The 12,500-nt window shown below is 36.3% G+C and overlaps 1 protein-coding gene across 1 annotated transcript in view; it reads right to left on the bottom strand.

The window, feature by feature from the left end:
• The window catches only part of obe (activating signal cointegrator 1 complex subunit obelus), a 35,003-nt gene that overhangs the window by 20,852 nt on the left and 1,651 nt on the right, over positions 1 to 12,500 (bottom strand). Inside the window, exons 2-18 of the mRNA XM_070113638.1 lie at positions 11,268 to 11,315; positions 10,198 to 10,327; positions 9,668 to 9,779; positions 9,398 to 9,547; positions 8,616 to 8,723; positions 8,302 to 8,442; positions 8,048 to 8,191; positions 7,541 to 7,655; positions 6,246 to 6,435; positions 5,927 to 6,048; positions 4,846 to 4,991; positions 4,474 to 4,674; positions 3,138 to 3,327; positions 1,982 to 2,094; positions 1,658 to 1,776; positions 436 to 565; positions 48 to 268 (exon numbers count right to left, since the gene is read on the bottom strand). Coding sequence (XP_069969739.1) covers positions 48 to 268; positions 436 to 565; positions 1,658 to 1,776; positions 1,982 to 2,094; positions 3,138 to 3,327; positions 4,474 to 4,674; positions 4,846 to 4,991; positions 5,927 to 6,048; positions 6,246 to 6,435; positions 7,541 to 7,655; positions 8,048 to 8,191; positions 8,302 to 8,442; positions 8,616 to 8,723; positions 9,398 to 9,547; positions 9,668 to 9,779; positions 10,198 to 10,327; positions 11,268 to 11,289 — 2,354 coding nt within the window. The 5' untranslated portion in view covers positions 11,290 to 11,315. The remainder of the gene's footprint in view (positions 1 to 47; positions 269 to 435; positions 566 to 1,657; positions 1,777 to 1,981; positions 2,095 to 3,137; positions 3,328 to 4,473; positions 4,675 to 4,845; positions 4,992 to 5,926; positions 6,049 to 6,245; positions 6,436 to 7,540; positions 7,656 to 8,047; positions 8,192 to 8,301; positions 8,443 to 8,615; positions 8,724 to 9,397; positions 9,548 to 9,667; positions 9,780 to 10,197; positions 10,328 to 11,267; positions 11,316 to 12,500) is intronic.

Here is a 12,500-nt window from a genome sequence, read left to right as displayed (position 1 = left end):
ACAAATCTTCAAAGATTTCTAATGGAAAAATATTTCTTCTTTAATACCTATCAGCTCGCAGCAGCCCAGCATGATGAACACCAAAACCTGAATCAAATAACTCCAACAGCTTTTTGTTCCGTGATCGTGCCATGTCTTTTCGGGCATTGGCAAGCTCAGGTCCATCATCAGGCAGGAAGTCTTCTGTTTTACCCATCTCTTGTGCTATCTTGATAAGATTTTCAGCAGTTCGCAAAGTTCCATTCCTTGCATGGACAAAGACCATCACCTGAAAAAAATTGTCCATTCTTGAGGTTCTTCCAAAAATCAAAATAATGTTTTCATTATTTTTCTCTTGGCCCAGACAAAAGAACCAGTTTGTCCTTAATGTGGGCATTACATCACTCAATCATAATGTGTTATACACTAAAGGTACTACTGCTTTTGCACACTCACTTGGTGGCCTTGCTTTATAAAGTGAAGGCATTTCTCATAAGTAACCCTGTCCATATCTTCCATCTGCTTGAACCTTCCAAGAGCTTTGATACCGATGAAGGTCAGTCCAAGAGGCACTGGCCGGAAACGTCTGAAAAGTAATTATCAGCAATTCTATTCCAAAAAATGAAAATCAATATTGTTTGTTGCTTAGCTGTTGCTACAGCAGAAGCACTAGTCTGAAACTCAAGCTGTAGACATTGAAGTAATAGTAATAGCAGTAATAGTATGTAATAGTTAGTAGTAGTTAGTAGTAGTAAACTGTAATACATAGTATTAAGTAGAAGTAAGTAGAAATAAGTAGTAATAAGTTGTACTGAGTTGTAGCAAATAGTAATAAGCCATAATAAGTAGTAATAAGTAGTAAGTAACAGTAAGTAATAGTAGGTAGTAGTAAGCAGTAACAAGAAGTAATAGTAAGTAATAGTAGGTAGTAGTAAGTAGTAACAAGAAGTAAGTGATAGTAAGCAATAGTAGGTAGTAGTAAGTAGTAAGTCATAATTGGAAAGCAGAAGTAGTAAGTGGCAAGCTGAAGTCGTAAATGGTAAATATAATTAATTGTGGTAAATAGAAGTAGTAAGTGGTAAGTAGGAGTAATAAGTGGTAAGCAGAAGTAGTAAGATGTAAGTAGAAGTAGAAAGTGGTAAGCAGAAGTAGTAAGATGTAAGTAGAAGTAGAAAGTGGTAAGCAGAAGTAGTAAGATGTAAGTAGAAGTAGAAAGTGGTAAGCAGAAGTAGTAAGATGTAAGTAGAAGTAGAAAGTGGTAAGCAGAAGTAGTAAGATGTAAGTAGAAGTAGAAAGTGGTAAGCAGAAGTAGTAAGATGTAAGTAGAAGTAGAAAGTGGTAAGCAGAAGTAGTACATGGTTAACAGAAGTCATGCGTGGTAAGATGAAGTAGTAAGTGGTAAGTAATAAGAAGTATTGGTAGTAGTAAAAGAAGAAGCAGAAGATGAAAAAGAAAAAGAAGACGATGAAGACATAGAAAAAGAAGAACACAGTAAGGAATATTAGAAACCCTGAAATTTAAGAAAGTTAGCTCCTACAAGTGCAGTGTAATTCTATCTACTTAAAGCTTATCCATGTCATATTTTAGTTTTAGTTTGCCTTCAGCGCAGAAACAACCTTGTTACATTAAAATTCACATAATCCATGCCCCCAATTAAAAATAATACATGTGCACTCACCCATCAAAGAAGAATAGTCCTTTGTATGGATTAACTCTGAGAAAGGTTGCCACATCAATATAATTTGGAAGTGTGGCAGACAGACCCACTATCCTTATCATTGACTGCTGAGATTCCACCTAGAACATAGAGAAAATTAAACATAGACAACCCGCTAGAATACAAGGAATACATAAAATAGCATATAGGATCACAACAAACAGGACTCCCATGATATACCCAAAGAACAAAGAAACAGAAAAAAAATAAATAAATAAACATCTCTCTCACAATAGCAGAAACCTTTCCTAACTAGTTTACGAATAAACAACCAAAGCCTCTCACCATACGTAATGTTCTTGCAACCAGAGTCTCCAGTACAGGTCCTCGATCTCCATGAAGCAGGTGAACTTCATCAATAATCAGCAATTTTACGAGCTGTGATAACTGAGTGTCTCCTGCAAACAAACACATTTTGTAGAAACAAAAATATTTTTCTAAATGTGAAAAAATGATTTTACTTGCATCTTAACCTGCTGATGCTAAGAGTGCATGTATCATGAAGGAGAAGAAGAAAGAAGAATTGAAGGAGGAGATGGAGAAGGAGAAGCAGGAGATGAAAGAGACGAAGGAAAATGAAAGGAAGGAGAAGGAGAAAAAAAAGAAAGAGGAGAAAGAAAAGGAAAAAGAATAGGGAAAAGATAAAGGGAAAGACAAAGACACAGAGAAGACAAAGGAGGAGGAAAAGGAGGAGGAGGAGGCAAAGAAGGAAGAGGAGGCGAAGCTGGAGAAGGAAAGTGAGGGAGGAGGGGGAAAACAAGAAATTGAGAAGGAAGAGGAGGAGGAGGAGGAAGAGAGGGAGAAAGAGGAGGAGGAGGAGAGGGAGAAGGAGAAAGAGGAGGAGGAAGAGAGGGAGAAAGAGGAGGAGGAGGAGAGGGAGAAAGAGGAGGAGGAGGAAAGGGAGAAAGAGGAGGAGGAGGTATAAAGAAAGGAGAAGGAGAGGTGGAAGGAGAGTTAGGAGGAAGAGGAGGAAGAAGTGAGAAAGGAGGAGGAATACAGGGAGAAGGAGAAGGAGAAGGAAGAGGAGGAGAAAAGGGAAGGGGAGGAGGAGAAAAGGGAAGGGGAGGAGGAGAGGGACAAGGAGAGAAAGTAAGAGGAGGAGAGGGATTAAGAGAGGAAGGAAGAGAGGAGGGAAGAGGACTGGGAAGAGGAAGGCAGGGAAGTGGAAGAGAAGGAGAAGGAAAAGTAGGAAGAGGAGTTGGAGGAAGAAAAGGAAGAGAAGGTAGAGGAAAAGGAGGAGAGGGAGGAGGAGGAGAGGGAAGAGGAGGAGAGGGAGGAGGAGAAAAGGGAGGAGGAGGAGAAGGAGAAAGGGAAGGCAGAGAGAGAATACAGTCAGGAGAGGCAAAGATTAAAAAGAAAAAGTAGAAGTAGAATCATGAGAAGAGGAAGACAACAACAATAGAAGAAGAGATACTCTCAATACTCATAAATCATTCTCTACCTGGCTTTCGCGTCGTCACATCCCATTTCTCTGGCGTTGTAATAATCATGTTGGTGGCCATTATCTCTGGCTTAGTCAGGTGCATGTCTCCAGTCAACTCTTTCACAGTTATCCCAAGTGGCTCAAGGCGCTTTCCAAAGTTGCGTGCCATCTCAGCTGCCAGGGCTTTCATTGGAGCAATGTAAACAATCTGAAAGTAAATTGCCCAAATGAAAGAGCCTGTGAAAGTAAAACCTTGAAATGAATAATATATTCAAAAGTTGAGAAAAGAGAGAAAAACAATAAATAAAGATAGCAATTTGATAATGAGGATCAATTGAAACAGAGGAGGTAAAAGAACAACAAAAAATAAATCTATGAATTTTCTGACAATTGTATATCATTTTTCTCTATATTCTCTCTTACTAACATTTCTGTAGATGAAGAAAAAGAAGAAAGCAAGAGTCTAGGGTATGGCCTCAATCCCTCTCTCTCTCTCTCTTTTTTTTTTTTTTTGAGACCATGTCCTTCAGACTCAAATAACATGGGCAAAGGCCATATTTTTATGCATGATCTCTATATATCCATTCTCAGTAACACAGTTGACCATCCATAATACCAGGAAGATGTCTTCACATCATTTGGTCTCGGGAGTTTACCACTGTTTTTATCAGGCTCTTTATTAATGATGATTTTTTTTTTTACTTTTTTCATCCTCATACATACATGATAAATGCAAAAGTAAGGTCTTTGATAGCTCTGCTACACTTACTTGATGTCTACAGTTGAGAAAGCTAAGTTGACAAGTACCATAAAAAACAAACAAACACAGTGTTCCCTGTAGTATTGTTTGGTGAAATGTTTCTACATACAGATTAGCAGATGCTGTGACCTCACCCAACTTCACCTTTCCTTCAGTGTTCAGGAAAAATTATCTATTTTTTACATATGCTATCATAATCAATGCTGTTATCATCATTATAGACACTAATTATTACTATACTGTTACTGATATTACTAACAGCCACACAAAATATAAGAAAATATTTTCAAAAGCATGTACGTACAGGACATACCCTGCAAATAAAATATAGACCTTAGAAAATGGGGAGGCAAGAAGTATTGATACTGCACATGAGCAATTGTATGGCTACAAGCCACACAACTAGGAGAGTTGCCATTCAAGTAAGCCTAATACTTGGTCCAGGTGCAGGCTACAAGGCACCTAGTTCTAGCTGGTTAATCATATAACAAGAGAACCTGATACAGAGAATAATATATAAATAAAAATAAACCTACACTAATGCAATGTTTAAAGTGAGACATCAAATACTTGAAACTATGAGGCCAAACTTACCTTAAATTTATCTCTCTGAATAACATCATTCTCAATATGCTGTCTAATTTGGTGTACGACAGTCAACATAGCTATATTTGTTTTACCAGCACCGGTTGGAGCACATATGAGCAAATTGTCATTGCTGTGGTATGCAGATGGATAAACTACTGTCTGGATTCTGTTCAGTGTCTTGCAACCTTTAAATGCTATTCTTCCAATCTGTAAATGCAAAAAGATGAGATTACTGCCCGGAACATCACATACAAGCACTTTCATTCCTCTGAAATGTGATCTCCATGTTACAAAGCTTTATTCAAATACTTCCATGTTTTCGTTGACTGAAAAATATAATGAGCAATAAAAGAAATGTAAGACAGAACACTAACATACCTCATCAAGCTCCTTTACATTTATGAGATTAGCTCCAACTTCAGGAGGAGCTGGATCTGACATTGGAATATCCACCTCTTCCAATACATCATCGTAAGTCCTAGTGAAGCCTTCAGGCAAAGCTATTTTCATACCTGCTATGTAACCTGAAATCACAAAGATTTTTTTTCTTAATGCTGCTTTTAAATTCAGTGTGAAGAGAAGGGATTGGAAGACCTCTGTATCATACATTGGATAAGTATTAATCATGCTAATAAATTTGCAATTTGGATGGAATTTTGGACATTGCCAAAAAGGATACTTTAGGGAAATTACATTATTAATGACCCAAAAATCTCACATACACAATAATGCATTAACAAATGTATGTAATATCCTAATGGATTTAACACAAAGCAAATTTGCATACTGAACCACTCAAGAAAGTCTTATCACTTCATGGCTCCAGCTTCTGTCACACCGGGATGACTCCCATAATGTCACATGCAGTTCAGCCTGCTCTAAGTTATACACATGAAACAGCTGTTCACTTATTTGGCACTGACAGCAGTCAGTGAGGAGAAATGGTAGTCATAGATAGGATTAAGGCCTCTTTTTAACCTCATTACCTACATAATTATTTAAGCTGCTGCCAAGAGCATCAAAATTCATGTTTCCCACACTTGAAATTTTACCTAAGGCAGCACTGACCAGTGAGTGGTTCAGTATGGTGCCATATGAGTGGGTTAATATCTAGTGTTATCTTTTCTCTACCCTGCCCTTCAACTTTAAAGGGTTGAAAAACTCAGAGAAGTATAACTAATAAACTGAAAAAAAGTTGCAGATTAAACAACCACTTTCTGCCCCACTTGTCATACATACCAGAGTAGAACAATGGAGTATAATGTACTCACAATATAGAAAAAAACTAACACAGTTACAATTAAATGGAAAAAGAAGGTAGTAAAGTTATTTCTGATATTTGTCACCCTGTGCAACAGACATGTCTTGAAGGGATCAAACACAAAAATTTCCTTCCAAAAAATATAATAAAAAAAAATAATAATAATAAAATTATAAAAAAGTAAAATTGACACACTACCTGCTGTCTGCTTGGCTTTGTTCTGAGAATCAAACACATAGGGAAACCGTATCTCTGGGACATTCACTCGGTCGCGTTTCTTGAAGAGATATGCCTGGGAAGCTTCCAAAAGAGCAGCTTCTCTGTAGGAACAGATAAAATTTAATAACAATATCAAATCACATATTTTCTGATCTACCAGTTGTGTGACAGTATATTGTAGAAAAATTACCTTGTAATATCTCTCTCTTTCTCCCTTATAGACCAAAAATACACACCATAATTATTGATGTAATCTGTGAAATCAGTGAAAACAAATGTATGGCTGCAGCTCGCTTACCTTTTCGCTTTTAGTGTCTCTGGACTGAAGTCATCTATGGAGTCATCCTCTGCTATCTGTTTGGCAGTTTTTAGCAACTTCTTCTCCTCCTTCCTTGCCTGCTTGAGGTACTGCTTCTCTGTTTCATTCATAACGGTGACTTGCTGACCGAATATAGGTCGTTCAGGTATTCCTCTCTTTTCTAGGTCACCTGTGAGAGGGCAATAGACATCTTTAATTCTTCCAGTTACTACCTAAGAGAGATTTAAGATCATTTTCCTATTCTTTGTTTTCTTTGCCCAGTTCATTATCCATTCTTTGATTTCTAGATCATCCTGCTCCATATTTTCCTTTCATACTGTTGCTGGTTCTACTTTATCATATAATTGTTTTAATCATGATTAAGAATGTCTTTGGGCAGATTTAAATGTATCATTTAACCCACTGCCAACTCGGATGGTATATACGTACATGCTATATCCGCTGTGATTTTTGCCGATCTATCCCAACCATTTACCCTTGTCTTTGATTTTAGGAAATATTAGTTATAACTTTTTTATTACTAAGAGTATATCAATAACATTATAATAACCATAATGTCAATAATAGTAATGTTAATATTGATAATTGCAGTGCTGGAAAAAAAAATCCCTTACAATTCAAGGAAAGGGGAAATCAGGTAAGGACAGATATTTCACGTAACTGACTTCTTGGTAGCAGAGCACTTGTGAGCCATTTGTGTGTACAGACAATTCACAAAACAAAAGTATACATGTTCCAGGCAGCAACAGGTAAAAAATATAAATAATTTGAAAGTGACAGATTTATTTTCATGAGTCACTCAGTGATACAACTACTGGATGGATTCAAAATGGATAAATCTTTTTCACATTTCCAGCAGCTATTTTTTCTACGTTTCATATACATTGGAACTCAGTGATGTAAGGAGTGCTTGTAGACAAGCGCTGTCCACTGTGGTTTGTTCTACCAATTTTGCTCGAACACAAATGGCTCAAGAAGTGTTCATTCTCCAAGGTCTTCCTGACCTATCTAATCCATTATTGTTAATATCATAATAACAGTGAAGACAATAAGAACAATAACAAAATCATAATGATAGTCAAGGAAACTAAGATGATTTTCTCTGTAAATTCAGGGAATGGGGTAATCAAGTAAGATCAGATGGGCCTAATAATTGACTTCTTAGTGACTATGCAATTGTGAAGCAATCTATGAGTAAAAAACATTAATAAATAAAACCAAAGTGAACACTGTATTTAACTAGCACTAATGGAGTAAAGAAAACAAATGCTTACTGAGCAATTCTGCAATCTTTACGTCCTTGTCTGGTGGTGGGTTTTTAATTTCGTTTCGATGTTGCAGCAGAGTCTGGATAAGTTCAAATCTCTCAAATCCTAGTAACTCAAACATCTGGGATAAGAAAAAATAAACACATTTTAAACATATGATTAAATTAATTAATCAACTAAATAATCAATTTGTTTGTCAATCAAATAATCAATTGATATATATGAATAAATGTATATGTATACATGTACATATGCATAAATGTACATATCAACAGAATATATACACATATATATATATATATATATATATATATATATATATATATATATATATATATATATATATATATATATATATATGTTTCTTCTATCTTAAGTGCATATGAGTTAAATTTTGCGGATGCACAGCAAAAAAGGTGACCAAACTAATAGCGCATAACTATATAAACAGACACTCAACTGTAGAATTAAGGATTCAAAAGCGACACCAGCTATGGGAAAAAAGCTACTTACCTCATTCTGCAGTTCATCATCACCCTTGCTGCTAATCAGGAGGGCCATGGTTCCACTGCTTAGCTCTGAGACTATGCTTGTGTCAGTATAATATTTCAACATCTCTGCTTCTACCCATGACTTATCATATGTATCCTTAATCACCTGGAACAGAGTTCACATCATAAAAATATAAAGAAAATAATATCAAAGATACTCTAACTTTGAATAAAATATACACAAACAGACAAACAAAAAAATATGCCTAAACTTACCTTCTTCTTCACCTGAGTCTGAACTGTCTCTGGTTTGTAATCATCATATCGTAAGGTTGCTTTAGATTCTACTTTAACTTTTTGCAAGTTGATCAGTTTATCCATTGGTGGCAATTCGGGAGGTGGTCCAAGTTTTCCAACCTAGCCGACAAAAATAAAAATGCGAGAGTAATAAATACAGATGCTCTTACAAATTATTTCAGGTTAAATTCCTTTCTCTCCACTCAAAATATTCACACATGAAAATGAAATTCAACTATTCATACATCTCTTAGATGAAAAAAAAACAATTCAAAAACTTGAATCTACAGTACTTTAATATTAGCTCCAAACATTGTCGTTGTCTCTTGATCATTCTGCAAATTCTGCATCATCTCCTTGAGCTCTTCTTCGCCTACGAGATCAGCAACATTGCGAACAGCCTGGTAGAGATTGAAGGTTTATTGTAAAGGACGTAAAATAATGTGCTGATATAATACTGGATTGCTTGCATTTACATCCCACAACTAGATATCCAAGTTACACTGCATAAAAAAGTGCATGTATGCATGCATGTGTATTTCTATGCATGTATGTGTAACAGATAATCAACACCATGAGGGTCTTGTTGTCTCCCACTCTACACTTTTACCCTCCTGGCAAGCTGTCAGATGGAGGCCTAGCAAATCTAAACCTCCTTGCATCAGTACTGACCAGTATGACCACGTCACTAATTTTAAAGTTTTCCCACAGGCTTATTCTACCTATTATTGTCACAGGAACACAAACCTAATGGGCAGTCTTAGACTGAGTGAGTAATAAACCCTGTTGGTGTACCTGTTGACTGGCCATTGAAAAGGGGAATATGAATAAATATTAAATATATATGAATATAAATTATATATATGAATACATATTACATATGTATTAATATATAATATATATTTATGCACACACATTTGCACACATACATGCACAATCACATATATACACACATTCACACACACCCACACCCACACGCACACATAGACACACACTCACCTCGCCTCACTTCACTCACACACAAACAGACACACACACACACAAAAAAAAAAAAAAAAAATCACTCAAGAACCACCTTATGAGCCCTCTCCAGTAAATACGGCTTCACATCGCCAAACATCTGGTGGAGTTTGAGTTTATGCTTGACAGGCAGGACTGCATGATCATGGGAGACAGTGAAGAGCAGGGTGGCTGCCTCGTCACGTGTGTCCAGCTCCGGGGCAACCTGATGGGAGAGGGGGATCATAAATAGATGACACTGACGTATAAAATATGAAAAGCAATTATAAAAAGTAATAGGAAATATGATCATATAGTACAACAAAGCATGGTCTCACTAACTGACCTGGCGTGCCACTTCTGCCGCCTCTCGCAAATAACAATCTAAATTAACCCCATTCTCTCTCCCAAGATGCTCCACCTGGTTCTTGATGCGAGGCCATGTGACTCCACTCTCTCTGAAAGGTTGGCAATAATTGCTTTCATACCAGACATTTCCTGAATTGTCTTGATTTCTATTACTCTGAACATGTTTTCATTTTTGACTAAAATAAAAAAGAAAATGAATATTCTTCTCTTCAGTATGATAATCTAACCCTAGCTGTCGACAATAATACCCAATTCTTTCACAAACTGCCATATGATGTATATATAATTTTAGTAATAATGACAGACAGATACTCTGGTTGTGAATTATCATAGAAAGTACTGCAAAAGTATAAAAACAAATAAGTCATGTACAAAATAGGTGTTTAGCTATTCAAATGATCTTATTTTGTGGTCATCATCAAGATGTATACAAAGTCTCCTATTTGAATTGTAAAGCAATGTCATACATGTTGTTTGAGAAAAATTAAAATTTCACAGAAAATTTACTTCATTCGCTGCCTTCGCTGTTCTCTTTTGATTGCCAAGATTTGAGCCAGGTCATAATCATCCTCATTTCCTTTCCTGCTGACATTGGCATATGCACGAAGAAATGAAGTTAATCTTGGAGGCCCAACAGCTGCAATTAAATTTTAATAAATAAATGGTCATTATCAACTTGATATTAATAATGCTAAAAAAAGAAAAGAAAAAAAAAAACACTGAAATAACAAGTGCTATAATCGACATGCTTGCCTTTTTGGATACAAATAAGCTTCCTTTTCCATTTATGTATATTCTTCCGTTGATCTACAAATATTTACATATTTTTTTCGAAGCCTTTCATACTAATTCATGTTTTTTCTTTCTTTCCTTCCTTCTTTCAATGTGAGTAACCCAAAACATTTAAACAAAATTTTTACTAAATGTTTGGTTTTATCATATTTCTTGCTAGAACACTTGCTTTAAGTAAAAAAGAAAGTCAACATTCTTTTTAAGCATATCATAAATTACAGAGATAGACAGTTATAGATCACCTCAGGGGGAACACAAATTCAAGAAAGGTTATATAACTTCTAAGACAGAGTTAGGGAGACAGGTGAGAGGTAGGGTTATGGAAATAGGTGAGAGGTAAGGTTATTAAAACAGGTGAGAGATAAGAGGGAGACAGATGAGGGGTAAGTTTGGGGAGACAGGTAAGGGGTAGAGGTGGAGGGTCAGTTGTCTCACCAAACCTGACTGTCTGATATGTAAGACATTTGGCTTACACCCTGAGTAACCCAACAAGTGTGTTTTGCACTCGGGAAGCAAACACCTGCTGCCAAAGCTACCACCTGTCAATAAGGGTATTTTCCACTTTCGGGTACCTATCACGGGTGGGAAAAGGATAGCTGAAGCGTAAGGTTAAGAATTTAGGTGGCAAAGAGACGGGTGAGGGTAGGACTGGGGAGATAGATGAGTAAGGTTGATGAGACAGGTGAGGGATAGGGTTGGGGAGATAGATGAGGGGCACAGATGGAGAGACAGGTTTGGGATAAGTCTGGGAAGACACAAGTGAAGGGTAGCACATATATACTTACGTCTTCCACCATGAGGAGCCATCTTCTCTCAATTCCAGTTGGCGGAGTCTGAGGATATTCAAAATCATTAACCCACTAGCAACAGTACATTTATAAGTCAAAAATTGGCACACAGATGAGTCCGCCACGGGTGACAGAATCAGAGTGCAAGCTCCAATCTGAGTCACACCGGCGGGACATCCGGCAATGTTCACTTTTCCGGGTGTCTCATGTGGGACACCCGCCGTAAGTAGGTTAACGTACAGTTACCAGAGTATTCATTTGAAGGACATATAAATAAATGGAAACAACATTGAGAGCACATAAAAATGAAATGTAAAATCTATCTCTCCTAAAAAAAATTTGGTATTATCATTACAGTTACAGCAATACCAAATGCGATCAAATAAATAAATGTATAAACATGTATATAATACTCAAATTCATCTGTGACTATCCATCTGATATATTTTCCTTAATTTTCCAATTATTTAATATTTCTTGTCAGAAATATAGAAGTGTCTGCTCATAATACTGTCCAGAGTGAAACTGGTTCTGAACCATCATTTGCTTGATAATCACTGGCATACCTGTATAAGCTCAAGTTTTTCTGTTTTTATTTTGAAAATCAAAAACCATGGTAAATGAAATAAGCTGTTGATTCTACACTATTAAAAAAAAAAAAAAGAACAATTAATGAACTATCCTCGTCTTTAACAATAATCATCTTGATTAACCTTGAGCCAATGCATTAAAAGAACACAAAAAAACAACAGTTTTATGCACAAAAAATGATCTATACAAAGTCAATGTAAGCCTATAATTGTTAATCAGAGATATAACCTTCAGTGACTCAAATAATTTCCATGGGCTGCACGACATCCCTGCTCAAGCGATGGCCAACAAATCTCTGTACATTCAGGCAGGATAGAGCTTATAGATTCCCCTGGTGGCTAACTGCTGATACAGAAATGGTACAAGCTCTATCATGCCAGAATTTACATGGTGTAGGTTTGTTAACCTTTGGTTCAGCACCAAAGGTATGGATGGCACAACAACCATATGACAGTCTTTGGGAGATGCGGTCCTAGGCTCATGAATTACAAACATTTTTAATCATTGATCTAATTATAAATACTTTTAAAAATCTGCTAATGCCTGAAGATACCTTAAAAGATTTAAAGGAATTGTTCAGAACAGTAATATGTGAAATATGAGACAAACAAAAGCAACAGCAATGAATGGTAATTTTTT

Source organism: Penaeus vannamei, chromosome 34 (assembly GCF_042767895.1).
Source record: "Penaeus vannamei isolate JL-2024 chromosome 34, ASM4276789v1, whole genome shotgun sequence".
Lineage (NCBI taxonomy): Eukaryota > Metazoa > Arthropoda > Malacostraca > Decapoda > Penaeidae > Penaeus > Penaeus vannamei.
This window is presented reverse-complemented; position numbering and strand designations above follow the sequence as displayed.